The 27,999-nt window shown below is 49.9% G+C and overlaps 9 protein-coding genes across 9 annotated transcripts; 6 read left to right on the forward strand and 3 right to left on the reverse strand.

Moving 5' to 3' along the window:
* Positions 1 to 595: 595 nt before the first annotated feature.
* A1O9_07335 (uncharacterized protein) lies at positions 596 to 1,954 on the forward strand (the record flags this gene model as incomplete). The annotated part of the gene is made up of 2 exons (XM_013404281.1): positions 596 to 720; positions 1,270 to 1,954. The coding sequence occupies 2 exons, from the start codon at positions 596 to 598 to the stop codon at positions 1,952 to 1,954; spliced, it is 810 nt and encodes a 269-aa protein (XP_013259735.1).
* Positions 1,955 to 3,629: 1,675 nt separating this feature from the next.
* A1O9_07336 (uncharacterized protein) lies at positions 3,630 to 6,767 on the forward strand (the record flags this gene model as incomplete). The annotated part of the gene is made up of 2 exons (XM_013404282.1): positions 3,630 to 3,982; positions 4,082 to 6,767. 2 exons carry the CDS (start codon positions 3,630 to 3,632, stop codon positions 6,765 to 6,767), a joined length of 3,039 nt encoding a protein of 1,012 aa, XP_013259736.1.
* A 1,990-nt stretch (positions 6,768 to 8,757) lies between these two features.
* A1O9_07337 (uncharacterized protein) lies at positions 8,758 to 9,093 on the forward strand (the record flags this gene model as incomplete). Its single annotated transcript, XM_013404283.1, has 1 exon — positions 8,758 to 9,093. A coding segment is annotated over exon 1 (243 nt), but the record flags the coding sequence as incomplete, so codon positions are not given.
* A 312-nt stretch (positions 9,094 to 9,405) lies between these two features.
* On the forward strand, positions 9,406 to 9,792 carry A1O9_07338 (uncharacterized protein; the record flags this gene model as incomplete). Its single annotated transcript, XM_013404284.1, has 1 exon — positions 9,406 to 9,792. The coding sequence occupies one exon, from the start codon at positions 9,406 to 9,408 to the stop codon at positions 9,790 to 9,792; it is 387 nt and encodes a 128-aa protein (XP_013259738.1).
* Positions 9,793 to 13,752: 3,960 nt separating this feature from the next.
* Positions 13,753 to 17,806, forward strand: A1O9_07339 (uncharacterized protein; the record flags this gene model as incomplete). The annotated part of the gene is made up of 8 exons (XM_013404285.1): positions 13,753 to 13,811; positions 13,864 to 14,118; positions 14,173 to 14,336; positions 14,387 to 14,658; positions 14,723 to 16,096; positions 16,150 to 17,346; positions 17,404 to 17,535; positions 17,600 to 17,806. The coding sequence occupies 8 exons, from the start codon at positions 13,753 to 13,755 to the stop codon at positions 17,804 to 17,806; spliced, it is 3,660 nt and encodes a 1,219-aa protein (XP_013259739.1).
* A 631-nt stretch (positions 17,807 to 18,437) lies between these two features.
* A1O9_07340 (uncharacterized protein) lies at positions 18,438 to 18,992 on the forward strand (the record flags this gene model as incomplete). The annotated part of the gene is made up of 1 exon (XM_013404286.1): positions 18,438 to 18,992. The coding sequence occupies one exon, from the start codon at positions 18,438 to 18,440 to the stop codon at positions 18,990 to 18,992; it is 555 nt and encodes a 184-aa protein (XP_013259740.1).
* A 677-nt stretch (positions 18,993 to 19,669) lies between these two features.
* Positions 19,670 to 22,589, reverse strand: A1O9_07341 (uncharacterized protein; the record flags this gene model as incomplete). Its single annotated transcript, XM_013404287.1, has 2 exons — positions 19,670 to 20,023; positions 20,076 to 22,589. 2 exons carry the CDS (start codon positions 22,587 to 22,589, stop codon positions 19,670 to 19,672), a joined length of 2,868 nt encoding a protein of 955 aa, XP_013259741.1.
* A 1,887-nt stretch (positions 22,590 to 24,476) lies between these two features.
* On the reverse strand, positions 24,477 to 24,968 carry A1O9_07342 (uncharacterized protein; the record flags this gene model as incomplete). The annotated part of the gene is made up of 1 exon (XM_013404288.1): positions 24,477 to 24,968. The coding sequence occupies one exon, from the start codon at positions 24,966 to 24,968 to the stop codon at positions 24,477 to 24,479; it is 492 nt and encodes a 163-aa protein (XP_013259742.1).
* An 872-nt stretch (positions 24,969 to 25,840) lies between these two features.
* On the reverse strand, positions 25,841 to 26,837 carry A1O9_07343 (uncharacterized protein; the record flags this gene model as incomplete). The annotated part of the gene is made up of 3 exons (XM_013404289.1): positions 25,841 to 26,404; positions 26,512 to 26,659; positions 26,710 to 26,837. The coding sequence occupies 3 exons, from the start codon at positions 26,835 to 26,837 to the stop codon at positions 25,841 to 25,843; spliced, it is 840 nt and encodes a 279-aa protein (XP_013259743.1).
* Positions 26,838 to 27,999: the final 1,162 nt, after the last annotated feature.

Genomic DNA, 27,999 nt, shown 5'->3' on the forward strand with positions numbered 1-27,999 from the left:
TAACACCTCTGAACCTGACATAGCGGTAGAGAGAGCCATTGCTGTCATGAGCATTTTGAAGATATGCCAATCTTCCAGATCTCTTGTGCTAAAGCCAGGCTTGTCGAGGAATAGATACCGCTTCCATTCAATTATGGCAGGAACTAGTGCGGTAGTAGTCGTGCCTTGGGTATATTGATAGAGTCTCAAGTGCACAGCAGAAGAATTTGGCTCTTACCAGATATGAGTTGAGATCCAACATATAAGTCTTCACCAGTTACAAGCTTGATGAAGGATGACTTCCCAACTCCACCTTCACCAGTCACAATAATGAGATCAACTCCAATACTTATGAAATGTTTTAGCTCTAGTGATGCAGTGGAATGAACCAAGCAGGGGATTGTTGCTTACTATTTGTCCATGAAATCTCAGACTGGTTGGGTCAGTCCTTGACTTACGCGTTCTGAAAACGCTTTCCAACCATTTGTGACGGCATAGAACCCCTCCTTTACACCATTGGTTAGAGACACCATCCCCGAAAGCTTAGCCGAAAATCGGATTTAAGACGTCGGTTCACAGAGATACAGTGGTACTGTTTCGCGATCTTGATTCTACTATGGCTAACTGGGCGCAGAACAAAGAGATGAATGTGGACGCGGTGATTCAGCAAGGCTGCAGAATTAAGAAAAAGAAAGATTACAACAAGCCAATGATCGGATATGATCATTCTTATAGTTCTCGGTAAGTCCCATCCTACTCATCTCTTAATCCAAGAGGACTCGGCTTCGACCGCAGGGGTCTGAGAGGTTAGCCAAATTTGGAATCCTAGCCTACTGAGATACCAACAACATGGGCGGAGTGTTTACAACTCAGCACCAAAACCAGCCAGAGATCGCAATTGGATGGAGCTCCTCGTATTTACGTAATCGCGATTCAGGCTCCTTTGCCTGATAAACGGTGACCAAAGGGCTGAAGCGAGGGCACCCCTGTTCTATCGGTGTCAGCGCGAGCATATACACTAGTAAAAGAGCCTAGTTTGTGGAGGGGAGATACTGATGCCTAATTAACACGCTGCTTCAGGGATGCTCTCTTCCAGCAGGGCAAAGACACAGTGCTGGTGAAGATTTGACACTTGTCAATTGCATGGCGGGGAATGCTCAGAACGACATTCGAGAAATTGAGGAATATAACATGGACGGTGGATTACCGGTTAAAGAACCAAGGGACAGATCAATCCTCCATCAGGACGTAGACACGTAGGGTGATACCCTTGCCGCTTGATGTCTACAGACTAAATGATCTCAACATTTTCTCAGATTTCCGGCGCTTGTTATGGTTCACTGGAGTCCATTTCCGACGATGCTTCAGCTCATCAGTCTGGGAGCGAGATGACTGGGGACTGCACTGCAGAGGGAAGAAACTCAGAGTTGGACTGCGGGCTCTTAGCAACATGCACAGCAAGATTAGCGCCGGCTTAGCGGAGATCTGCAATGGAGAGTCTGACAACGGCCAGGCTCTGCTACGTACAGCCTTGAAGGTCAATGAGTCGGTGGTCGCGACACAACACCACCGTCAGATCCCGAATCTCCTGGCCATCATGACCCTCCTCCGCACAGATGGACGAGATCGCGACTACAACACCCTGACCAATCCCCTTTCAGCCCACGCGCTCGAATATCTACCTAGTTGCGATCCACGTAGGGAGGTAATTCCTGTCTTACCGCGACTGCCGATGGATAAGGAAGGGGGGCTCTACATAGCATTTGACAGCTTTTGTCGGCATGCTTGGATGTCCGCTGTTGATGGCGACCCGCTGAAAGCGTATTATTCTTACAATCAAGCAAGCTTCACCAGTTTTTATGCAGGTGAATTTTACAATTTCTTTAGGAAGAAGCAAACCCATGAAACCCAACAAACCCCCCGCAATGCTGACCAAGGACTTGGGGAAGAGAGCCACGAGGCATTCATGATATGACACACTGTAATTCGATACCTCATGGGTGAGAAAATGAATGCAGATGCCGAGGAGGTCGTCCAGATTTTCATTAGGCGGGCATTTAGACGCGGATTCGACGAGAGATACCGTCAGGAGCAGCCGCAGTATAGCTTGGATGTTGCGTTGACCTTTTACCTATTGGGTTCAGCGCAAGAGGAACCAAGGGAAATCCTCCATAGCGATGAAAAACCTCGCAACGTCGATTTATATGCGGGGCATGGTTGTTGAGGGAGCCGCTTGGGATGCAACCAGAAATTCGGCTTTGAAGGGATTAGAGATGATTGCTGGTAATCTGGCGTAAGCTTGAAGGCGAAGTTAAAGCAGGCAATCAACAGACGATTACCTACTCACATTTCCTCATGATGCTGCTAGCGAGAAGATCGTCGAAAATCACAAATCGGCTCACCAAAAGGTGACAAAGTTCTCCCAGGCGACTGAAAGTCAACGTCATTTGACTTAAAGAGGAAGTGGACACGCTTTTGGTGCACGTCTGTCACGGATCGCCGTGACAGAAGGAATAAGAGATACCTATAAGGGTGCCAAGAGGCACGTGACTCGTAGGTATATCGCATACGGGAAGCATCCGGAGCTCCTACAGCTCCTTACGCTTCGAGTCGATGTCACTTTAGGGTACATAGTTGGATAGAGAACCCTTAGAAAGACTCTAGAAGATCTCGCTCATCTCGTTCCTGACATTTGAGTAAAATTAAGGGACCTCACCTCACTAGGTATGGCAAGGGACTAAGTGACCACCCATTTAGTACTTCCCGAAGCCTAGATAGATATAATATTTATTTAATAGTGTATCGTTTACAATCGACCATAGGATCTAGGATATAGTGATTAATATTATTATTAGGAGGGGGGAAGGAGTAGGTAAAGTTCTATCCTATAGGTAAAGGTCTACCGTATTACTAACTATTTAGTATGATAGGACAATATAATAGAACGGCACCTACCTACCTAGGTAATCCTTACTGCGTTTTCAGGCGTAATCTATACCTAGGGCTTTACAACAGCGTCGTTTGAAAGCCGTGATATTCGGTGGAGAACGAATCTCATACTAACTTGGCAGGGAGGTGAGTGGCTAACCATGGCTTGGCTGATTTCGCGCCCCTGGAGATTCGGGCTAACCATTCGAGCACCGGAGTCATTCCCAAGAGGGGGAATGGGGGTTGATCAGGCGGTGCGAGAGCGGCTGTGATTGGGTTAGGCCTCCACGTTTGCGAAGCCTAGAGCGAGACGAGCCTGGCGGAGCCAACGACAGCTCTCGGTCACTGACCTCAACCGAGTGACAATGCAGATAGGAGCGGGGCGCAGCGTCCCAGTCGACAGTGGCGCCTGAACGCTGTTCTTTTCACCAACCAGGCGCCGTCTCGACTTTGACCAGCTGAGGTGCTGGGCTGCGGTTGCCCTTGTAGCCGAAGAAAAGAGCGCATTGTCAAGAGACAGGCAGCTCGTTTATCACTGTGCACGCAGCTCACCAAGTTTCGAATCTCACCTGTCGCCTTCGATCTTATCCCCTGGCCATTTCCGAGTCGGAGAAATCATCCAGGCATATCTCACTCTCCAGCAATAGAATAACATCAGAAGCATCTAGACACGTTCACTCCAATTTAAGGAAACTTGAACTTCAAGCCCAGGCTACCCCAATATGGCCGCTGAGTTCGCCACAGCTACAGCCGCCTCCGGGCTTCTGGGACAGCTTATTGATCTCGTGGGCTACATCCAAGATGTCCAGAACGCACCTCAAGACATTCTCCGGCAACGCGAGTCTCTCGGTCGACTCCAAAGTGTTGTAGATATGGTCAAAAACGATCGGCGTTTTCAGACAGAAGGAGTGGAAAAATCCCTTAGTGCAATTAACGAACGCGTTAGGGAACTGCTTGTCATTCTGCGCAAGAATCGAATCCTATTTCCTCTGAAGGACAAACAAATCACAAAGATACTCAAACAAATAGAGAGCGATAAAAGCAATCTCATTCTAATTCTAAATTTGTTGCATATGTGAGTATACTTGCCCACTCTTGACTGGTGACCTGCAAGATGGCAAAATAAGCTTTCAAAAAGACTAAAGGATGTTAGGCCACACCTAAGTCTACAAAGTACCGCCGAGGTCGCCGATGACGAGGATGAATTCTGCCGGGAGCGGTTCTTAAGTATTAATCAAGATGATGATCGTGAATCTTTCAAGACATCAACAGGTCATACCAGGAAAGGCGCCAACACATGTACTTGGATTACGCAATGCGAAGAGTACAAGCGATGGCAGGATGTTGATACTGCTTCGCAATTTCTTTTTGTGTGCGGACGACCCGGCCAAGGCAAGACAATGCTGTCAATATTCATTACCGAGCACCTACAGAAACTTGTTGAACGTTCAACCACGAACAGCTTGGTGTATTTCTTCTGCGACCACCAAGTGCGAAATAGTGGTTCAGCCATTATCAGAAGCTTTATCTCTTCCTTTATTGGGAAGGATGACTCTCTTCTACAGTATATTGCTCCCACCTTAAAGAGGCTGAAAGAATCCCTTTTCGAGGCTGGCTCATTCGAGACACTGTGGAGGATTTTCACCGATATTGTGGATGCTACAAGATGGAGCACTATATACTGCGTTATAGATGCAGTTGATGAACTCGAGCAGCATTCATTATCACTCCTTCTTTCAAAGCTGCGACAATTCCCCAATCCTAAACTACAGCGGCTTAAGATGATCATTTTTACCAGACCCACCTCGGACTCCGTAAACGAGATCCTCTCTATGCACCCAACCATTCGACTGTACTCTAGTACTGAGGTGGAAGGCCCCCATAGCCATCACACGGACCAAGCTGAAGAAGAGTTTAGAGACTCGTACATTCACGAGGTTGAAAAAGACATTGAAAGGTATATCCTTGAAAAAGTTAATGAACTCTCCCGATTCAAGAATTATCCTCCGAAACTCAAAGAATACGTATTGAGAACTATGCAGGAGCGTGCAGAGGGTACTTTTCTTTGGGTAGCTTTTGCAGTCGAATTCCTTCGCAAGGTCAGGCTCGCAGGAACCGAGGCGGCACTAAAGCAATCTCCACCTGGCCTCGACGCGACCTATGATCGCATCCTGCTCGCTGTCGATAACCAGGACATGGGTCTCGTTAGATCCATGCTTACTTGGGTTACTCTGGCAGAAACGTCTCTAACTCTGTCCCAACTTGGGACTGCATTGCAACTAAAATCAACGGAGTTTATCAGCCTAGAAGAGGTTACCAAGGACAAAATCAGTCTCTCGGGTGACCTTCTCCTAGTCACTGATTATGGGGTTGGCTTTTACCACAAATCCGTAAAAGACTATCTTGTCTTTCCTCGCCTGGATGGTGACAAGAGATTAACGGTCTTCCGAGTCGATAGAGATAGGGGACACTCGGAGTTGGCTCTTAGGTGTATTGAGTTCTTGAATACTCGTCACGATTTCTCTCTTGATGCAGACGACCTTAATCTTGGTGACTTTTCCGGCGATGTGGATGAGAATGGCGACCATATCTTCCACTTTGGGATCTACGCGGCGCGCCATTGGGTCAGCCATGCACGGAGGTCACATACTTTCTCAGAAACTTGCTCTGATGCTTTCAGCAGATTCTTTGATGGACCGCTGTCTAGAGGATATCAGTGGCTTGAGGCATGGTCCAGTATGGACACAGAGCTCCATCCAAATTTCTGCAGCTCTCTATTGGAAGAACTCAGGACATTCCATCAGCCTGATGCCTTTGGTTTCGTCGTTGCAACACTTCTCGGCCTTTCCGGACTTGCGAAAGCCATTTTGAAGCAACAGAATGGTTTTCAGGATAATCCTAGCTGCCTATTCTTGGGAGCAGTCGCTGCTATTGGCATGAATGACGAGGAAATGGTACGTTTACTCCTACAGACTGGCATCGATGTCAACGCTGGAACTATCGACAACGAAACACTGCTGCGCGTGGCTGTGCAGGAAGACGCTGAAAATATAGCTCGACTTCTCTTGGAGAAGGGTGCCACTTTTGATGATGCGGACAGGGGAGATAGGACTACCTTTCGTTTGGCAATAGAGGCGGGACACAACAACGTGCTGGGAATCCTGCTACAGTTCGGAGCGAATGTTTCGGCCCGGTATTCGGGAGGCGATACTCCACTCCATATCGCAGCTCAGTCCGGGAACCCAACCGCGGTCCGCGACTTATTGAGCAAGGATGCAGATGTTCATGCTGTGAACGATTGTAATCAAACCGCTCTCCATCTCGCTGCTAATTCTTTTTCAGCCAGCCATGCATCGAAGAAAGCCACATTGAAATACTTGGAAGAGCTGTGCATCGATTTCCGAATGACCACTGATAAGATCTTCCAGACCAGCAGCGCTCTTGTTACATCCTGTCTATTAAGATCTGGCGCAAATTTAGACGCACTTGACGATCAAGATAGAACCCCACTGCACATGGCTGCAAAATTCGGAGACTTAAATGTAGCGAAGATACTCTTGAAAGCTCGCGCCAGAACTGATATCAAGACACGACAAGGAAACACGGTCGTACATGAAGCTGTCAATGCTTGCAACCCTGTTATCCTCACATTGGCTCCATATTTTGACCTCGACTTTCAGTTGCCAAACAATGAGCTTGCAACTCCACGTGAAATGGCAGAGAGGTTGAAACAGGAGAAAGAACAGAATTTAAAGAAGCACCCGGATTCACACTGGTTTCTCAACGACCCCATGGAAGAGCTGGAGGTTTGGTTCTTAGAGTTGACTATATGGTTCTTGGCACAATTGGAGGCGGCATGACCTACACCAGACAACTGATGCAGTGACCCTCTCACAACGGTCTTGACCATACATTTCAAGGCCTCAGCAACCCTAGAGACGGGTGTGTCTTCGAATGCAGAGACAGCAAGAACGCAATGTAACCCGCGAAGTTCAACATACGGGCGGGAACAGCCCTGTCGACACGACCAAGCGTAGACCCCTTTCGGTGGCATTCGAAGGGAAACACCTGGCAGGTGAATATGTACGCAATGCGCCTTATCACGCCCATCTTGTTGTGCCATAGTCTTGCAACCTCCAATCGGGCAGGAGAACACCTGTTCGATCCTCTTGCCAGTAAAAAGTAGGTTGAATATCCGCATCCAGGGTGAAATGACATCTACAGGCATGCAGAACAGGTGTGGACTGCTAGATTACATGGCTTTGCAAGTTGCATCCAAGTCACAAAGTCTCCTTTAATTTGTTGGTCCTTGTAGGGGAACTTCTACAACCGTGAGGGGACGTGAAAGACATTTCTTGCTATCTAATAGGACTTCGCATACTTTTGCTGGTTCGATAATGACGGTTGGGAAGTACCAACGCGACGACGTTTGGGCCATCGTGAACTCGATGGAGGCCGCATGGAGATACAGTCTCTGGGACGAGAATCAACGAAAATGCATCCCCATGTGCGAAATCTGCGACTACGAATTGTACAAGGTTGGAGGGAAATCTCTACTTGGCGTGCTAGGAGCAGAAGCCAGTGTGCTGATCTATTACTCGTCTCCAAGCCGTTGGTCCATTGTAATGAGAAGGGGACATGGTCATTCCAAAGACTGTACGAGGGACTCGTCAGACTGTGTAGTATCCTAAGTACGTACCCGACTAGCGCCTGGGCGCTCTCGGGTCCGCTTCGGGTAGCTTCAGATAGCTCCCGGAGCTAGTTCGGATGTAGCGCAGCGATATAGTAGACCAGGGTCTTTGCAATCGCTTGGCATCGCTAATCACACCATAGCCCGCAGATTCGACAGGTCGTGGACGTTTGGGTCGTCAGCTCCTGTTGGATCTATACTTGGCAACTTAGGCGAGTCGATGAGGAAGATGATTGAGATCTCTGTCTCCTTTAATTCTATCATTTTTATGGTCACTATTCTAGCTTATATAGATGATTGAATTGTGAGGCAGAACTACTCGTAAGGCCGTACGTACAGCAATCGAAGCATTTAGGTTCAGCCGTTATGAGTCGTGCGAGGTCCCTCGTCGTTGGAGACGGGGTGGAGACACTTACTCCTTTTGGCCTATGTGGCAGCCCTTCGGCCCCTTGGCCCAACTTCCACCATACCATCGCCTGTTTGCTCGCCGCCTACAAGGCTAAAATTGTCGTCAGAAACAGTCAGAGAGTGTCAGAATGCATCACGCTAGACTTGGCCAGGCAAAGATAACAAGACTTGTAGCGGCCCCAATTTCTATAGGCATCCATTTCTCGACGTTCCATCTGTACGAGTAAATCCTCGGACTCCTGCACTTTTGATACAGTTCTGTAGGAGAATCAACATGGAACCAGTATGGAAACCATCCATGAAGTCTTTGGAGGATGACTGGACGAGCATAGCAGATCCTTCGGACCAAGGGAGTCCAGAATAGGCTCTCGCAACGTGCAAGACGTCGGTCTTCTAAGGCTGGGCGACTGATATATTTCCCGCTGCAAGTACTGAAAAACTCATGGCTAGGTCCTAAGCTCGTATCGAGGCGTAGCAGGCGCCTGGAGCACTGTTCTTGCCGGGCTGCAGACACTTCAGACGCCGCCGGTACCAGTAACTTGACTCTGGAAACTGGCACGCTTTCCCCAGACTTGAGCACTCTCGTCCCGTTCATACCGGACAGCATCGTACAGGGCCCAAATGACCCCTGACCCCATTATTGACAATGCATTCCTGTTCATCCACCGCATGAGCAGCACGGGTGCGTTTACTTGCATTGGCAACGTTCTCAAGCTGGCATGTCAGCAGGTTATTGGATTGATGTCCGTGAGCTCAATTGCAACCTGCCCTCGGCCATGGCGCCGACCACCAAGCAGCTCATGGTACAACACGAGCCCTACGTCGACATGGTCCCGTAGCCTTCAATGCGAGACAAGATTCTGGAATATGCCATGCCGGTTGATGGACTCCAGTTGATAGGGGACTTTTTAGCCAGTGACTTGCAGGTCTGGGGCTCCACGCCATGGGAGCTGATGGGCTTGGAGATAGGGCCGAAGTTTGCTAAGAAGTGGTGGTTCATGATAGAGGATGGGATGATACTCACTACCAACCATTGGAGGAGCCAAAGGGGAGAACCACTGTTAGCTCTGACTTTCCTATGCACAAGCCCTGTGTAATACGGAGCTATTGCGGCGGACGATTCCCTGATAGTCAGGATCTACTAGCGCGATGCATTCTGACAGTCATCTTTTCTACCACATAACACGCCATAATCTATCAACACAGTCTCACAGCATCCCCACATGGAATGTTTCCAATACTTTATAAAGCCCAGCATATACGTGTGCCCCATAGTGGCATGGAATCAAGGTCGACCAAGTTGTCCACCCCTACAATCCCTAGTTCTAGCCCTTGACATATATGCATAATTCGCCACGGGAGGTTTCCTAGCACGGCTCTTGCCACCGAAGCCAGAGTCCATGGAGGAGCACGTCTCTTCTCTTGCAGGCAAGGTTTTCATCGTTACTGCAGGTCATTCTGGCATTGGCCTTGAGATTGTCAAGATATTATACTCCAATGGTGGGACGATATACATAGCCGGACGCTCGCAAAGCAGGATCACCACGGCAATCGAAACTATTAAGGCTATTCCAACGGCAACGCCGGGAACCCTCAAAAGCCTGCAACTTGACCTCAACAGCCTCACCACCGTTCCAACCTGTGTTTCGGCCTTTCTCACTCAAAAATCTCGACTCGACGTTCGCTGGAACAATGCAGGTCTCAGCCGTGCACCGTATGTTGCAGCCATGCAAGGCTTCGAGGGTCACATGGGTGTCAATTGCGTTGCCCCAAGTCCTCCTAACTAAACTCCTCCTCCCTGTCCTCCGCCAAACCGCTCAGGCTGCGCCAAAGAGCAGTGTGCGTGTCGCCTTTACCTCGTCAGGGATCATAGACATGACTGGTCCTCCGGGCGGCGTATCCCTCGACGAGCTCATTGCCGATATAGCCCTTCGTGAAGTCAAGCTTGGAGGCATCGCCATGATGGCGACCGATTTAGGTTATACACGCGTCTCCGAGCTACGATGTCTTCAAGAGAGCCAGCGAAATGGACTTTGCTTTTGCGGTAGAACGAGTCCTCGCTGCGACTGGCGATGACGATGTGACGGACCACCGTCTCCCGGTATGCATATGCATCCAGTGCCCTGCAAAGTGTTCGCTTGCTGCAATCTCGAGGTTGAGAAGCAAGATGTGCACAAAGCAGGTTAGGAGACTGTACATTAAGTTGAGGCCGGCGTGACCTACCGTTCAGAGCCTAGGGCATACTTCTTGCAGTGACCTTTGCCCACAGGGGCGCACGCCGCAAATACGAAGCGAAACTTACGTTCCGACCCGAATGATGAAGGGTGTCACGAAAACGGGAACTCGGGGACCACTACCTTATGATACAAGGAAGGTTATGATCTACCTCTTCGTGAAGCAGCCAGCCACCGGGTGCGATGAGACAATATGTACCATCACTCCACATACAAATGGGGTGAGCGTTTGAAGGATATTAACGCGACACATTCATCTTAGACAGCGAATTGACACCCCATTGCGCGAGATATAAATACCTGGGGAAGGGGGAGGGGGAAAAAGACATTGTTCTTTAAAAATGCCAAAGGAGAAACTCTTATATTCATAAGAATTCCAAATTCTATCCGCTCGAGCATACACGATATATATACATACTAAATGGATAGTCGTGGACCAGATAACTTGAACTTAGCCAACAGGGAACCAGTGTATAATGATTGGTTGGATGACGAGTCGAAACGGTTATTGCGAAGTGCCGTGAAGAAATCAAGTGAAGCCAACGATGACGATCAAAAAGGAGATCAAGAGGACCATTTAGCTGAACAGAGCTTTGAGGATGCAGACCAAACTCAGCTGCTTCTTATGAGGTCTCAAGTGAGACCTGGTGATCCGATCTATGATCACCTGGTCAAAGAAGTCAACGACAAGAGACAGGAAGGATGGCAACATCATCGCAATGCGATCAAAAAGCATAAGGACGCTGCATTCGCTCGCGGCCAGTCGAACGGCTGGGGCAATGAAGCGACACGAGTCGAAAACGAGCGAAAGAGCAATGGTGTGCACTGCCATTTCAAGCACAAAGAATCAAGAAACATGGGACAGCATTTCTGTTGCTGCTGCCAGCAATTACCGCCAGCAACAACTTTACAACTTTTACACCCACACCTTTGGAGAGGAACTTGTTGGACTTGCAGTACATGAGACGTTTTGACGACCGCTGGATTCTATCTTCTTTCTCAATAACACGCCTTCGTCGACTCAAGGATCAGGCGTCTCAGGGGTATCAGAATGTCTAGAGGTATATCTCGCCATCATTCTCAAACTACCGTAGACACAAATATGAGAAAGGCCAGAGCGCCCGATCGGTGTATGTACACCAGACACGACGACAAGGTGTCGTGTTTCAGTTCGACATGGTTATTTTTGGGACTGGCTGGACGCGCCGACATCCCCTCTCCCATTAGCTCTCTATTTCCGAGTCCGCTGCCAAAACGGCCAACAGGTTGGGAAATGGGCTTCGGCAAAACCTTCAAGACCCATCTGTGGTCAGGGATCTTAAGAAACGTAAGCGAGAAGCAGGGGTACTTTCGTCTTCAGAACAGCGTGACGGCCCGCAGTTTCGCCTATTAAATGGGGTCTCTGCACGATCCGTAAATACTAAAATCGGATCCCCAACTTTTTCTTTGCATCTGCAGCCACAATAGACGAGATTCAGCTCTCTAGTGTAATATCACCTGATGCATTCAGAAAGTTGCCAAATGATGTTCTACTCGCACACTTCTCCGACACCACAATGCAAGGGTAGAGGGAATTTCCTACAAGCGGAGCTCACCGGCAAAGGCTTTTTCGTGAATTCCTCGATCGACAAGCTCGCGTTCCTATATGACAACGATTCACTGAAAGACTCATGAAACTTGATGTACTTCGGAAACGGTATTACTTTCGAGCAAGTTACATTAAATTCCGCTAAATCCTGTTTAGTTTATGAAAGCACGCTAAATTCTACAAAGCAGTTGTTTCTTTTTGTTTTGGTGAACAATCTCTGACACTGCTTTACCGTTCTTGATGCTCTTCGGCGCGATAGTAGATCCTACGGAGCAGCCCTACTGCACCCATTGCTCCTGTAATCAATCTAGTCATATGATGTTGCTTGTACCCCAGTAGCTCCTTCCCTAAGATATAGGCGCCAGTAGCCTCCTCGAGAAGATGTATTGTATAATGGAGACGTTGGCTATAAGCCCACAATGCTCCCCATGAGAATACTCGCCATCAGATTCCAAATCGGAGTGGTGGCTCTGGGTGAGACTTCTTCATTTGGAGTCGATGCAACGCTCCGACGACAACAGCCGCCCCCACTGCGGCTTTCAAGTAATGATTTCCTCTGGCTTGGTCGTCATCCGCAAGTGCTTTGCCCAACTCGTTGGCTGCGTATAATGCAGGTGGGATGATGTCGTTGGAGCCCTGGGCTTAATCAACACAAGTCGGGCAAGTCCAGTGCCCACTATTCCTTCCAAGGGTTGGCGTACAAATCTAGAGGCAGGTAGGTCATCATGGCCACATAATTTCTTCCCGGGAACCCATCTGAACTTCCGCGGGGCGCGCGTCGTGAATAAGTCATCTCGTTAACTATCTTGCCTCCGCCGATATCCTTAGATCCGTAGATGCCAAACCCGGCCGCCAGCGTTACCTCCCGCCCGCATTGCTCAGTAACAAGGAAGCTCATCGACTTAGGCCTCCCGAAAACATGTCAAGTTGAGGATAGCCTCTTCCATCTGTGTGGCCTATCTTGGCATCTTTCCAAGGGAAAGCGAATGACCACGGAAGCCAATCAGTAAGGTACGTTGATGTGCTGTGGTGGTGCTGTGGTGTGATTACCTCGCGATTTTGTTTTAGAATCAGGACGACGAGGCGTCTGGGTGCAGTGAACTCAGACAGGAGACCACTGCCTGTTGAGGAAGCGAAGATTGTGACCTGTAATGCCGAGCCTTGGTGTAATTAATACGACTCGGATTTTGCAGTACAGTAGGACTGGAGCTGAGATTACCCCGGCTGATCTGAGAACCAGTTTCAACTATCCCACCTCTCGCCTATTCCCGTGTGTCTTCACGAGTCCGCTTTTAGAAGGCTTGCTATCAAAATGGCAACCACGGCTTTTTAGATGGTGTGATGCTCGGACTGCATTGATCGGACGGAGCCTAGGCACACCCTCTAACCAAGGGTTGTGTCAGTCGTAATTTTGGCTTGCCGGCCAGTCTTCATCGCGTTTGCTAAAACAAAAGGAACCTCCTAATGCCCATAGGCGACACTCGCGGTGTCGGGCTAGCCATGGCTCTCACATGAGGGTTTCTTGGGATCTGGTGACACTTGCAGAGCCGATGATCCAGACAAGAGGCCAACGAAATGCTCACCAGCACATTTTGATCTGCAACGCCTTGGTAGTACTCCGTACTGCAATCCCGCAGACTTTTCGCTTGCTGGCCGCGAGGGACGAGCCGGCGTGCCGGTTCCCGTTAGAGTGACTAGAGCTCGCTAAAACTCGCCTGTTAGAGATCGCCGCGATGCAGGCAAAGGCAGAGTCGAATGATGCAATTGTAAAGTGGCAGTATCGTTTTCGGCATCGGTGCTAGGATATTAATTGTACAATCCACCCTGGGCGGAGACAAGACAATTTCATCAACAACCATTCTACCTTACTAGTTCATCCTTTCTAACCGTTATCCACTCTATCACGGCAGAGTGTTGTCGAGCACATGTCTATACACGCAGCAGCGAATGGACAGCTGGGCCTTAGAGAGCAAACGGCCTTTGAGTATGTCTACGACAATTGAATCTATCTTATGGCAGCGGCTGAAATTGAGTAGCATCATCGCGATCCCTGCTATCGGGGTTAGAAATGCCTGCGAGACATGGCGTCGACCGCCCAAAGGGGAAGGGCCGTACAACTTCATCTGGTCAGGGATGAAAACCCCTCGCATCTTTTTCTTCGAATTTGATCAATACAAACAGCCTGAGGTGACGGGAGATTATGGGATTACCGAGTGGGCAAAGAAGCTGCTAGAGGCTTTGAGGAAATGCAAGGAAATCACAAACCGTGATCTGCATTTTGCTGCTCATAGGTGAGAACTCACGGCATCGTACAAACAATTGAAAGCTGACCCTATCCTGTGCAGCACCGGAGGTCTGGTATTGAAACGAGCACTGGTAACTGCAATGGAGCACGCTCTACGTGAGTCCAGTGGGAACCCAGCCGAGCTCGCCCTATCCGCCGAAGACGGAAATACATACACGTCAATAGTCGAGCATTGTCATAGCATTGCATTCTTTGGCACCCCGCGTGAGAGCACCCTACCCGGGTAAATAGGATCAGGACTCACACTCGCCCAGACTATAGTTCGACAGCACTGTCGGATGGTGCTTGTGCAGAGAGCATCTCTCACGAGCTCGACATCCCCATCCCTTATGGACCCAGGCTCCGCAAGCAACTGAGAAATACTGAGAATCTCGACTGGATGGTTGAATTCTCTCGTCAGTTTGCTCCGCTCACACTCCACCTCCTGAAAATCTGGAGTTTTTATGAGACTTTAGAGACTCCCTTAAGAGTGAAAATCAAGCCAGAGAAGTCTCCAACAATGACAGAGACTACACTTTGGACACAAGTAGGTGGTCAATCAGATAGTTGTATGAATCTGGTAGCCATGTGCGTCTACTGATGCTATCCAGATTGTGGACAAACGCTCGGCGACCCTTGCTGATGAGTACTATTACGTCGGCTGTGAAGAGGTAATTCCCGTCGGGGCAACACACGCCGGACTTCCAACATTTGACAACGGCAAGGACAAGTGCCGGCTAGATGGATACAGAGATTCTCTGAACAGAATTATGAAAGACGCTGATTTTGAGAACCGCGGCTATGATATGTTGGCGCGTACGATTCACGTAGAATGCCATCAGTTTCACAAATCGCTGGCAAACGTTTCGCGCAACAGCATCAAAATATTGTCCGCATCTCCAAACCCGACACTATCCCAGGTATTCCAGCAAGGTCCAGGGCACTTCGTCGAACTCAGACGGACCAAAGCCCTTGCCCCTTTGGCAGATGCTTCAAATGAGTTGAATTCGCAGCCGTATGCAAATGCGAAGATCCCTTCTCCCATTCAGCAGTCTGATGTCCAACTACCCATGTCACCAAGCAATACGACTGCGAGCGCTAGCCCATGCATAGAGAGTGGGGAGGAAGAATCAACCCGAACAACGATTCAAGAGAACTTGCTGGCCTCGTCATCCAATGGCGAAGTAGGGTTGGGAACAGTTGCCGAAACAGAGGGTTCTGAAGGCTTGCTTAACTTCTATAGGGTCCCAGAGCACGATCAGTATACGTTCCGCTGGATCCATGTCCCTTCAAATGTCATGCACTGGGCAGAAAAAGTGCTAAGAAGAATAGAAATGGAGATCGCAGACTCTTCTTGGCAGGAAATTCTCGAAGATGCCGCTATCCAAAGGGACGATCGCACCGCGCCTACTCCGGAAGATAGCGTCTGGAACACGGAGCACTCTGATGAGAGCTCAATAATCAACGATATCTTGGAAAATCCCCTAGCTTGTCCCGCAGGCCCAAGTCTAGCGGTTGGTGCCCGAGTGGTAGCCAAGGAGGAGAACATAACTCCTGAATGTGTCCTTTCGGAAGTTCTTCATAATCCTCCTCGCATTGCCCAGGTACTCCAAAAGGGCCAGATCGGTACCCAGAAAGATCGTGTCAAGCTAGCAGACCTAGGGCCTCTCATCGAGGACGCAAGGGAGCGTATCAGTATGGTCAAAGCAGCCCACACTCTTCCCAGGACTGCTTCACCAAAAACAACCTGGGTGACACTTAACAGAGCTGTCATCCAAGAGAGAAGAACACCTTCAATTACGAGCACTTTACTCAAGCCAATCTATTGGAATTTCAAACAGAAGAGGGCTGGGCACGGCCGTCCACATGGCCGGTACATGTGCCCGTCTTTTCAACTCTTCTATCCGAGAGACTCGATGGACGAGGACCGAGCAGACATAGACCCGAAATTCAGTCCTATAAACATATTACAAGCATATCTATACGTAAGTCACCCACATTAGAGTTGATATGGCTACTGCTAACGGCGATACCAAAGTTCCCGTACCTTCATTGGGATACATTCGGCGCCGCGAAGGCTCGAAACCGCCTGCTGAAAGATATTGGATCTACTGATCGTAGCGATAAATATCGAAAGAGACTTTTCAAGACGGCATCAGACGAGGAAAAAATCATTTGGCAATACGGATATGATCCCAGTGAATTGTTTCTCCACCCTCGCCGAACATTAGACCAATATGGATATTCAGACTTGGAAAGTACTGAAACCCGCGACGCTGATCAAGTCATATTTCGATGGGCGAAACACGTGTACCGGAAAAGACGCTCCGCTGTTGAGCCACAAGCGGAGACACAGAAAAGTCAACACCAAAGAGAAGTCGACCTTGACGCAGATGATTCCAGCCAGGAACCCAAGGCAGTCAGCCCCATATCCAACCAGACAACGGGTGAAGAATCGCTTCCTTCAGAGGTGACTGATAACTTCAAGGTCTTGATGGTGGATCAACTTTGGTCTTGGATTGTGGATGACAAGAATGTGGTGACCTTCTTTCCTAGAAAGGACGACGCTGTCCATTCTGAACACAGCTGTAAGTACACTTGTAGCGTGTCAGACTGCGGTCGAGAACAACGCACCAGCGAAGCAGACTTGCGTGATGCGATATACTTTGATCTTAACGGTGACAATATCTTCCAATTCACCCACAAGACCCAGTGTAATGATTGTCTTGACTTCATGGCGTCTGCAGTCTGGCACGCAACGACACTCTTCCTAGACGCGGATAAGCCCGATAATCCGGTCGCAAAGGATCTTAGGGTCCTTCGCATCTTTAGCGAGAGTTTGTGCAGTGTCATGGATGAATGTACAAAAGCATTCTCTGATTTCAAAGCCACGCAAGACGGAGTATGGAATTCGATCCGAGGCAAGAAGAATAGCCATTCCATGAAGGAACTCGAAGATGCAATCAAACAGCTCTGCAATTCGCGTGACTTGGCTTGTCTCATCAACGTTCGAGACATCAAAGATGAGCTTAAGATCTTGACGAAATTGTTCTCAGAGCAAACAAGCGTCATCGATACCATGGTGAAGGTTTATATCGAAGTCGATGAACGGAGCTGGAACAAGATTCAGCACGGCCGGGCCATTGGCTGGCTGGAAGAGGCTAAAGAAAAGATAGCAAATCACCAGGACCAAGTGGACAAGATGAAAAATGATTGCGACGAACTCTGTGAGAGTGTACGTTCGGCGTTGATCGCAATCATGGTAAAAAGAACCATAGCTAACTTCCCACAGTATCGCAAACTCCTCGATATGAAACAGAAAGAGGCAAGTGTGGTTGAGGCTGCGTGCGCCAGAGTGTCAAGCGACATGGCCACCAGGCAAAACTATGCTATGATGACGTTCACCGTTGTCACGGTACTATTCGTACGTATCTCGACCGAAGTATTTCTTCCCAGGGTTGACGTGGTGCAGGCTAACTGTCAAGCAGCTTCCGTTGTCATTCTTCACATCGCTTTTTGGAATGAACGTCCGTGAGTGGAGTAAATCCGAGCACCAGGAGAGCCTACGCGCTGTAATGGTGCTCTCTGGCGCCGTTTCTGCGGGAATCATCGTCCTGGCACTTGGAGCGGCGTTCTGGACATTCTGGACACCTTGGATTTTGCGGCGTCCTTCAAACCGGAGAGACGAAGCCTAGACAGTAGCAATGTGGGAAGACGTTCTGAATTAAGCACAAAAAACGATGGGTCAAGACCACACGGAAAAGTTCGGTCTTACTCGACATCACATTCCGACCAAGAATATCGTCGAGAAGAACAGAATTAGAGGTTAATACAACTAACTAGCTATTCCTAGGGGAATATATTAGGGCTAATTAAGACTTGACTAGCGCGCGTACTAACTCCATAAGTATATAACGTACTAATCAATAGGTACTCCACTATGATAGCGCTCCTAGAGATTAAATGCCTAGTTAATTTGTATATAAGCTAGAACAGAGTCCATAGGATGGAAAGAGACCGAGATCTCGTACATCCTCGAGTGACTTCCAAAAGTGGCCTTGTTCAGATATCCAGAAACTCCCTACTACATAGACGATCAGCCGTCCCTGCTTTTCAGTGTATCCACACAATGTTACATTTAATTTGCAGGTTGTAGGAGCCGTTTTAATTGGACGCTATATAGGTCCGTCGACCAGCACCCCCACAGACGCAAGATAAGATCGAACGGTAGATCGGACGCGCACGCACATTGAGGGAGATTTTTCGACGCCTAAGCATATCTAGCCTAAACAACAAGCACCAAACCCATCTCAAAGCAGTATCATCATGGGCACAGAAGAGTCGCTCTTCCGGCGTATTCCATGGTGCCTGAGTACGCTCTCGGACAGCGGCTTCGCGATCGAGCCAACCCTAACACGCACGCTGGACCCGACAACGGGTGAGAACGCGCTCCTCGCGCGGACACTCAACAACCACGACACAATCGAAGGCTGGTGCTCGCTGTACCGACGGCCAGCACTCTCGGCCCGCAACGCGAAAGACGAGTGTCGCACGCTGCTGGCGCTCCGGGCAGGGCTCGACGGGTATCCCGGGGTGTGCCACGGAGGCATCACGGCGACGGTGCTCGACGAGATCATGAGCATCCTCGTCGCCGTTTGCCGCGAGTCGCAGGGGTTGGCGCCCGATAACCTCACGGCGGACTTGAGGGTGAGGTACCTCAGGCCGGTGCCGACGCCGTTGGTGGTGTTGGTGACCGCGAAAATCAGAGACATTCAGAAGGACAAGAAGTACTTCGTCGATGCCGAGTTAGTGGATGAGAATGGGGTTGTGCTGGCCAAGGGGGAGGGACTCTTTATCCACAAGTCGGTTGAGCGTCTTTGATGAAAGGAGGAAGGAAGGACGAGAGAATTCTCGTAGATACATCCATTATTCTCATTGGAATTCTTCTCCTTGTTAGTACTATTGTAAACCTAGCAAGAGCCGGCGTCTCTACGCACCCAATGGGTCAAACAGATCGTTGATCTAAACTCGATCCAAATGTTCCAAAACCGATGGAGATAATTGGAGGAATCACTCAGTCCTCGATAGTACTCGAAAGTCGTGGGGGTATTTAGCTAAGTATTCAGAGGAACAACTGTACAACCATCGTCTCCCAACCTTTGAAAACGGGGGGGGGGGGATAAACACTAGGGGAATGTTCTCATCTCCAATGATCTCCATATAGCCATCCATCATCCGCCCTAACTATGTCTGTTTCACTTTGCTTGCTTGCTCCAAAATATAGTGGTATAATAGTTTCATATCGCAATCCATCTCCTGTGGGTATGTCTCTTTTTTTCACGCCAGTGTCCTTCCCTTGCCCCTATGTAGGAATTCCATCAGGAACGTTGTCTTTGTACGTATTCGTAACAGTCGTGTAGTACAAAATCTACCGTCCAACACGCACGGTCCGGTTATGCCTTTATCCTGAAGTAAATGCATCCAGTGACTTAGATCTCATCTTATCATGTAGTCGCAAGCCGTGCAAAATGCAAATGCAGAATACAAATTATCTCACCTCACCGCACCAATTTCGCTCCAACACTCACAACCACAAACTCGATGTCACGACCTGCAGAGCGCCATCGTTCAACACCACCAGATACAAGCCATGGTTGTAAGTTCTTGCATTGACTTACGTCAAGCAGTTGGAGTTTCTGGCATCCTTCGACGATGCTCTGGACCCCCAACCCGGTGACGCGGACACACCCTCGAACAGCAAGTTCTTTGAGTTTGGTCAGATGAAGACCAATGGATCGTAGACTCGGGTCCGAAACTGCACTCCCGCAAAATGACATGTTAAGATGGGTAAGATTCGGGCAGCCTAGAGCTAGCACTTCGGTTGCCGTATCGGAAAGAGCACAACAAAACGACTAGATTCAATGTTAGGTACGACCGCACTGAGTTGGCTGGCCAAGTACTTACCAAGTCCAGGTGTCTCAACCCACTGCCAGCTCCGTTCACCAGCCAGACGATACTCTGATCGCTCAAATAAGTACAGTCTGCCAGACAGAGCTTCTTGAGTCGTGGAAATTTGACGTTGCCCCAGTACTGAAATCCTGCATCGGTGATTGACGTACATCGAGTGAGGTCAACATTTTCAATGCGTTCCTTAGCATGAGTGGCAATATGCGCCATCGTTCGATCCGTGACATGTTTGCAGTAACTCAACGTGATAGTCTTCAGTGAAGGACAGCCAAAAACGGTACCAGGAGCAGGTGGATTGGTGATACTAAGCTTGGTGTTGATAACAGGGCGTTGTCCGATTGCCTTGGGTCTTGTCGATTGATTCTGTTGATTTCCAGTCGCAATCCAACCGATGATCCTTGCCAAAAGGGTGTCGCTGACTTTTCGGCAATTGCTGAGGTCCACCTCTTTCAAATTACGTGCACGATTGGCCATCTCGAGTATGGCAGGGGCGGTGACATCCCAGACACTCTTCATCCGCCATGTTTCCACGTTTGCTCCACATGTAGTCACAAGCGCAGCAAACCCTTCATCGGTCACATGAAAACAATTGCTTAAATCAACAAAAAGAGGGCGCTGACCCACAAAAGGACAGATCCGATTGACTAACAGATCATCGGTGACTTTCCGATTGTACTTGGACAGATCCAGCTTATGGAGAAGGTTGGGTGCATTGTTGAGAACATTTTGCCAATGTAAGGAAACAGCTTGAAGGCGCATAAGTTCGTGAAGTGCGAGATGCTCGAGTATCAAAGGCAATAGTTTTTCGGGTATGTTTCCCCGATTGAGCCCACGGCTAGATCTTGATTTCGGCCTCGGTCTTCCACCAGGAGAAAATGGGTCTACAAATGGAAAACCCAGTCCTTTATGCTCGGCTATAGGCGAAGGCGTGCCGGAAGCAGAACTTCGAGGGGATGGACTAGCCGTGGTTATAGGTGAAGACCTGGGCGACCGTCGCTTCATGTCTTTCAATTGCTCATCTGGAGATGGAGGGGCGAGGGATCCTCTCCTCGAGCGAGACTTGACCTTTTCTAAGCCCTGGCTTAAGAATGGATCAGGATCAACAGGCTCCAAGGTGCTGGGTTCTTCAGGCTGAACAGGTTGAACAGAGTTTGATATCTGTGCCTCATTAAAAGTGACTCTAGGACCGAGGGCGCCCTTTCTCGCGGAGGCGTCTTTGTCGCCGATGGCTAGGTTATGAATGCTTGGGGCAGCATCTGTGTCGTTCATGATCACATCGTTGTCAGATGCCGTTTTGAGTCTCTCCCTGGCTGTCTCCTGGATCTGACGTAGAATATTAGGTGGACAACGACGCCAAAAATCAGCTAGGACATTCTCTGAAATCATGAGACATTCAACTTGGGTGACCGAGCGAACAGTAGCTGTCCTCCGATCTGCAAGCGACAGACTGACCACCTCGCCAAAGTACTGGCCTGGCTTGAGTCGTGCCTTCACGTATGGCGTCTTTGGAACGCCATTAGGAACGTTATCTTGCCGCCCTCTCGGACTGGAAGCATGTTTCTCATCAATGACTTCGACCTCTCCACGTACAATGAAGTAGATTTCTCGACCTCTGGTATCTTGTTTGACAATATCGGAGAATGGAGCAAAGCTCCTTGGTTGGGCGCTAAGGCCGAGGAAGTGGAGGATATCAGATGGTAGGGAGGCGAATAATGGTAATTCCTTCAAGGTTGCTCTGATATTGACCAGTCCATGGCCCAGTGCACTTGCGGTTGAGACCTCGGCCGTGCCAGGACTGGGAGATTTCCGCCTCTTGGACGAGATGGAAGACGCAAGACCATCGTCCATGTCGACATCCTCGCCGAAATCATTGCGGGCGCGCTTCGATCCGCGTCGCTCATGCGGAGGTAGGTCTTCGGTTCCCAAGAGGACCTGTCTTTTCTTCTTTTCCAACTGGGTCAATCGCTCCAAGGCCTCTTCGCGGATTGCTCGCTCAACGTCAGGATATTTGGGCAATATTGTCTGCAGGTCCTCCTTTTTCAGGACCAGAACCATGCATCTGGAGCGAGCCACCACTGTGGCGGTCCGGGGTCGTTCCATAAGAATGCCGATCTCGCCGAAGAAGGCGCCAGGCCTCAATTCGGCAAATGTGCTCTCACCGTCACGCGAAGTGACTGCTACGGCACCTCGAACCAGCCAGTACATTGCTTTTGAGTCATCGCCTTCAGTAAGGATGTATTCATTGGTGTTGTGCAATTGAGGTTTGAGGAGGAGGCAAATGTCGGCAAGAAAGTCCTGAGAAGTGGATTGAAAGAGAGGGAAGGAGCGAATGCGATCGATCAAATCCAAAGGCATGCCCTGGATTTGAGAAATTGCCAAAGGAGATTGTCTGACAGGTTGTGAAGGATTGACTTGGGAGTCAAAGCTGCGAACTAAAGATACCTCAGCGGAGGGAGGGGAGGCGGTCCGTCCATGGTATGGGGACAGGGCCCGTCCATGATGCCGCCGCATTTTCAACTTGTTCTTGTGTCGAGCGCCGGTTCACGAAGGATGACCAGCTGCTCGTTGTAGAGTGCCCCTCATCCCCCAGTCGCAGGCATGATGCGAACCTGGGGACTGCGGAGAGGACTTACTGGAAACCGTAACGCGAGATTTCGGCGAGGGGCGAGGGGCGAGGGGCGAGGGGAGAAGGTAGAAGGTAGAGAGGTAATAGCCGATTTGGCGGAAGGACGCGCAGGTTGGGAAACTGTGGTTTCCGCTGTGCTTGTTCCCTGGCTTAGTCACTGAGAGTTGGTTTGCAGATCTGGCAGCAAGGTGTAGATTCAGGTGAAGGCGCAGGCGCAAGCACGAGCTGTCCGAGGAGTTGCGCAGTTAGTGACGAGATGGTAGGTGCTGCGGATTGGTAGTTGGCACAAGGAAGGATAGCGAGAGCGGTCTGTAATGGCTGAAGAGAATTGGAGATGAGTGCTTCATGGTAGGGATACAAAGACAAGCAATGGAAGAGGGTGGTCGATAAGAAAATTGGCGGGTACAATAGAGGGGCCTGGGGATGAAATTCGTGTGGGTAGGTCTACTGACTACCCAACTGGGAGTGCCTTTCACGAAGCGAGGGACGAGGATGGGCACGAAACAAGTGATGCAGGATGCCGTTTGGACTCTGGAGGGATATGGCCCATGGCTATCTGGCTTGAAGCCTGTGGATTCTGTGGAGCATCAAACATCCCGACCAGGACTATCAGCTTGTTTCATTCGAAGAGGACAACGCCTTGTCTTGGGACTAAGGCTACTCCGTATCATACTTGGTCTTGAGGAGAATACTAGTCGTAGTCGTGGCGGGGGACCTGACTCTGCTTCTATGACGGAGGCTGAGGGGCTCCCAAGAGATGGGCAATGTTGCTGTCTTCCCACTTCCCGCAAGTATTCGTACTCCTTACGACCCCTGGATCCAGGCCCAAGCAGGGTTACGAGGACAGAGAATACGGTCAGCAAAGTTCTAGTTAAAGGGACCCTAACAAATATGTACTTAACTCCCCAGGTGTGCGTCCTTAGGTAAAGATGTCAGTACGGGGACCTATCCATAGCTGCAAGGGTTCGATCATATCGGTACCCATTGCGCACACACAAACTCACACTCGCATGAAAATCAAGCGGCCGACCAAGCGTTACTCGTACTCGTGGATGTGTCTGTGCGTTAGCACTCGCAGACTCGCCCAAACAAATACTCTCTCTTCGCTTGCCGGGCCTTGGGATCGTTTGTTTGTCGCTAAGCGAACCAACCGCCCCAACCCAGAATCCTGAAGCCACTCCCTTGCCCTCTGTTTGTTTCCACACACCACCCTGGCCCAAGGCCCGGCGCTGATGGGCCCACGGCTCACGGCCCACGGCCCACAGCCATTGGCCTTCCGGGCATGCGGCTGATCGACCGGGGTTGCGCTTCAACTAGAACCCGCCTAGAACAATTCTATGCGGTTGCCCACCTCCCTACCTGTAGCCTGAAGCGTCTCATTGGTGCTGCCGAAATGCTATCCAGCGCTTAGTTGTGTTGCTGCTGTTGTTTATCTTGCATTCAGCTCCTCAAAAGAGAACAAATCCTTGGAGCTTTGAGATCCTTGAAAATGTTATTGCAAATGCAGCAGTAAATGGTTGAGGAGTGACCAAAGCCTCGAACCTCACGTGACTGAGCACTGGTGGATGTCCTGGGTGGAAAAATTGGTTGCCATCTATACCCATCGATTCCAAAGGGACGGCCACGGCCAGGTCATTAGAACGCATGAAGTGCTTGGCACGATTCCGGCTTCCTCAATGCGGCCGATTGTGCTTCAGGCGCAGTATGACATTCGATAACAAGGTCGAGCTTGGAATTGAACAAGACCAAGCGCCTTCGATTTACAGGAAGCTTCAGCCCCCCAGCCACGCAATGTAGGCAGGAGGCTTTCCTCGGAAGCTTGCAACCAGGTCCTGAAGGAAGCCGTAGGCAAATGAAAATCGAAGAGCAGTCCGAGCAACCTTGGCCGCAGCAAAATAATCCAATCCATTGGTCCAGCTGTACACCCCAGAAACAGCCATCGCAGCGACCACGGTGCTCGCCACATCTCTCTGCCCTGGAACCCGGTCGTCATCTCGCTCTTCGAAAAGACGGGCCCTCGAACGATCAATCAGCTCCTCAGTTACCATGAATAGAGACCACCACCCCGTGCATACAGCTCCGTATCGCGTGCCTGCCTTAAGACCACTGATCATGGCGCGATAGTTTTTGGTCTTGTGATATTGGTACCATCCATTCTTTTCGGTTGGCAACCGATGGGCATTCTCAGCTCGAAAGAGATCTCCTCCTACCGTAGCTCCTTTGGTTGCCCCCAAAACGAAGCCCGGTATGAAAGCTGTGCCCATCATGATAGGAGCTCTAATGGCAAATGGTAAAGAGAGTCGCTCAAGGGAAGGTGGTCGCAGAGCATCGGGTGCTTGATATGCTGCGGGTTCAGGAACTCTTGCAGGGGCGCTGGTGGACACTTGGTCAATGCCCGGCCCTTGGACCGCTATCTGGGCAACTAGTTCAGGCTGTGAAGCGTTTTTGAACGGCCACATCGTCACTAAAAGAGCAGAACGCGCTTTCAGACAAAAGAAGCAGGTGTGAGGTGAGGCCAAGGCCTATCGAAGGAGAAATTGTGTGTGCCAGTTAAGACGATTATTCGATCGTGCAATATGGGCGGCGCATATTTTCTAATCAGTACAGAAGAGCGCCATGCAGCGATATACAAAGAGATCCGCAAACCTCTTGTAGGACAATGGATCAGATGGTGAAAAGTTGGAGACAGTTCGGAGTTGCCAGGCATGCTACTGTGCTACTTAAGGTAGGTGGCCCGAGTGCTAACACCTAATACCTACCATACTCAGTAGCCCCTCCGGCTGCTTCAGTTGTGTATGTACTAAAATATGGAGTATTATCAATTGCATGACAGCGATACTGTGATCGTACACCGCGATCTAATAGTTCATGTGATTGGCATGCAGTTAAAATATCAATTTGTCCAAGACGAGAGCAGTAGAGAATCGGGATAGATATGCCTCCTCTTGCTTCTCCACGACCTAATATCATAACACAAGGAGAGCTCAATACAAGACGAACGAGGGATCCCACTAAACGACGGCTATCATATCATAAACCAATATAAAGCCAGCATTCCATCCCGCTAAATCCTCCCAACAACCCCTACCGAGTTCATCTATTCATCCAAGTATATCATTAATTCATAATCATCCATTCAGCTCATCAGCTTGTGGAGAGGGCATTCTGCTTTTCGACCGAACCATTCCACGATGCACTCCTTGTGAAATTTACAAAGACATTCCAACCTTGCCAGTTCATCGCCCACATCGTACTCTACCATGCATATCGAGCATTCTTGATTGCTGCCGTCCTGCCCAACGCAGTCCTTCTCCGTCGCAATAAACGGCAGCATGTGGATCCGTGCTTGGAAAGGTCCTCCAGGACTGCCCTCGCCGTGGTATGTAGCGTCTCGAGCCATGAGACAATCAATTATATGAGCTTCTCGTGCAGACTCATCCCCATTGGGCCCTTGGGGAGGCAGGGCTCGGCGGCAAACTGGACAAACGTCACTCTCAGCCAGCCGTGGCCGAGTATTCATAACAAATGGATTCTGTGATGGTCGAGGTCGCTCGCTTCGACCAGACAAATTGTTTTCGTCAAGAAGAGAAATTCCTCGGCTTCGATTGGGCATGGACGATGCAGTGCTCGTATACTCGCCACGAGGTTGCTGATTGCCAGGGTAGGTTGGTCGTACCGCAACCAACGATGGACTGACGGACTGTGGAGTGTACTGCACTTGTTAGACAAACGAATCATACCAGGAGCATGCCCTTACTTGGGAATTGTCAGGCTGCTGTTTCGGCACCACTGAACCATCGGAACCACCTGGACGAAATCGTGCTGGTGAAGAGAGTCCCACAACAGAGCCAAACCAGCCAGGTCCAGAGTTGCTGTTTTCAAGGCTGCCATAGCCAGAGTATCGGCCAGCCCTTCGACCTTGACCTTGCTGTCGGAGTTGGTCACCTCTTGGACCCTGTTCTCACCTGTTAGTACTTGACTGTGGCTTTGGGAGCCGGCACTTACGGTGGCGTTCCGTCCTTCAAACGCTCCTGAGTGCGAAACTGTCTGCCTGTGACCGGGCCTTCCCGTGTGATTGGAGTTGAATCCCTGCGCGAGACCACCGTTCCACCTAGAGTCGCGGGAAGTGCCATCACTACCTGCTGAATAGTAAAGAGGTGGCTCTGGTTGAGGATCGGGAACACAGGGATTGCACAAGCGAACTTTCTCGCCCCCTTCCAACTGACGGCCCGATACCCCGTACAGACCTGGACTGGAGGGTGAGCGGAGGTTTTCATCATCATCCTGGGTGAGATCTATAGAGTTGACATGCCGGCTAGTGGGTGATGTGGCAAATTCCAAGGTTGGTGGGTGTATAATATATTGGCGAGGTATGGTGATACGGTGGGGGGAACATTCATTGCAAACGACTCGGCCACATTTTCTACAGTGGTGTCTTCGGAACATCCAAGTAAATGGGCGGTGGCATATAGGACAGTTGTTCACCTCCGAGTCTGGCTGCCAACGAGGGCCAAGAGCTTGCCGGGTGTTCTCAGAAGGCGTTCTGACTAGCCTTGTGTCCTGAGCAGCATCCTCGTGTAAGGGGGGCGAGGAGCCTGTCAAGTCGATTATCTGTGGAGGCACAACAGTGGTAGACGAGGCACGACTCCGGGCAGACGACGACGCAGCAGCGTCAGTACGCTGAGTATCTTGGGCTATGTTTCTTTCAGGGAAATTGGTGTTGTTGGATCTTCTTCTCGGATCGCCATAGTCAGGGTTTGTCAGCCTTCTCTTGCGGTCCAACGCAATGAGACTGCGTCTTCGGTGGTCAGCAGTTTGCTCCATGGGATTTGGGAGTGGTCGGTCTCTCAGGAGGGCAGAGAGCACATCTCCGCTATGACCCGAATCTGAATGGTGGGGGAGGTCTGGTAAGGGTCGATTGGACGATGTGCCGGACGGCGCTCTGGGAGGAACCCGGTCGGGAGGGCAGGGGCGGCGGGTGGCGGCAGCAATAGGTGGAGGCTCGAAACTGCTCTCGGAGCTGATGCTATCGGAGGAAGACATGGCTGAAACAAGTAATGGAAGGTCAAAATTGATGTCGAGTAGGATGTTGTCAATGCTCTAACACGGGCACGTGGGGAGAAAGCAGGGCACCATCACTGATAGAGGATGGACGGGGTAAGAAGCAGTCAAAAGGAATGTAGCAGTAACCGTATACATAATTGAGAAGAAATCGCCAAAGAGCTAGGTTTCCATTGTGCCAAAGCGCTTCAAGTGAGGGCAGGAAGACAGAAAATGGAATTTGAATTGTTGATG

The sequence above is a fragment of the Exophiala aquamarina genome (assembly GCF_000709125.1).
Source record: "Exophiala aquamarina CBS 119918 chromosome Unknown aczIA-supercont1.5, whole genome shotgun sequence".
NCBI lineage: Eukaryota > Fungi > Ascomycota > Eurotiomycetes > Chaetothyriales > Herpotrichiellaceae > Exophiala > Exophiala aquamarina.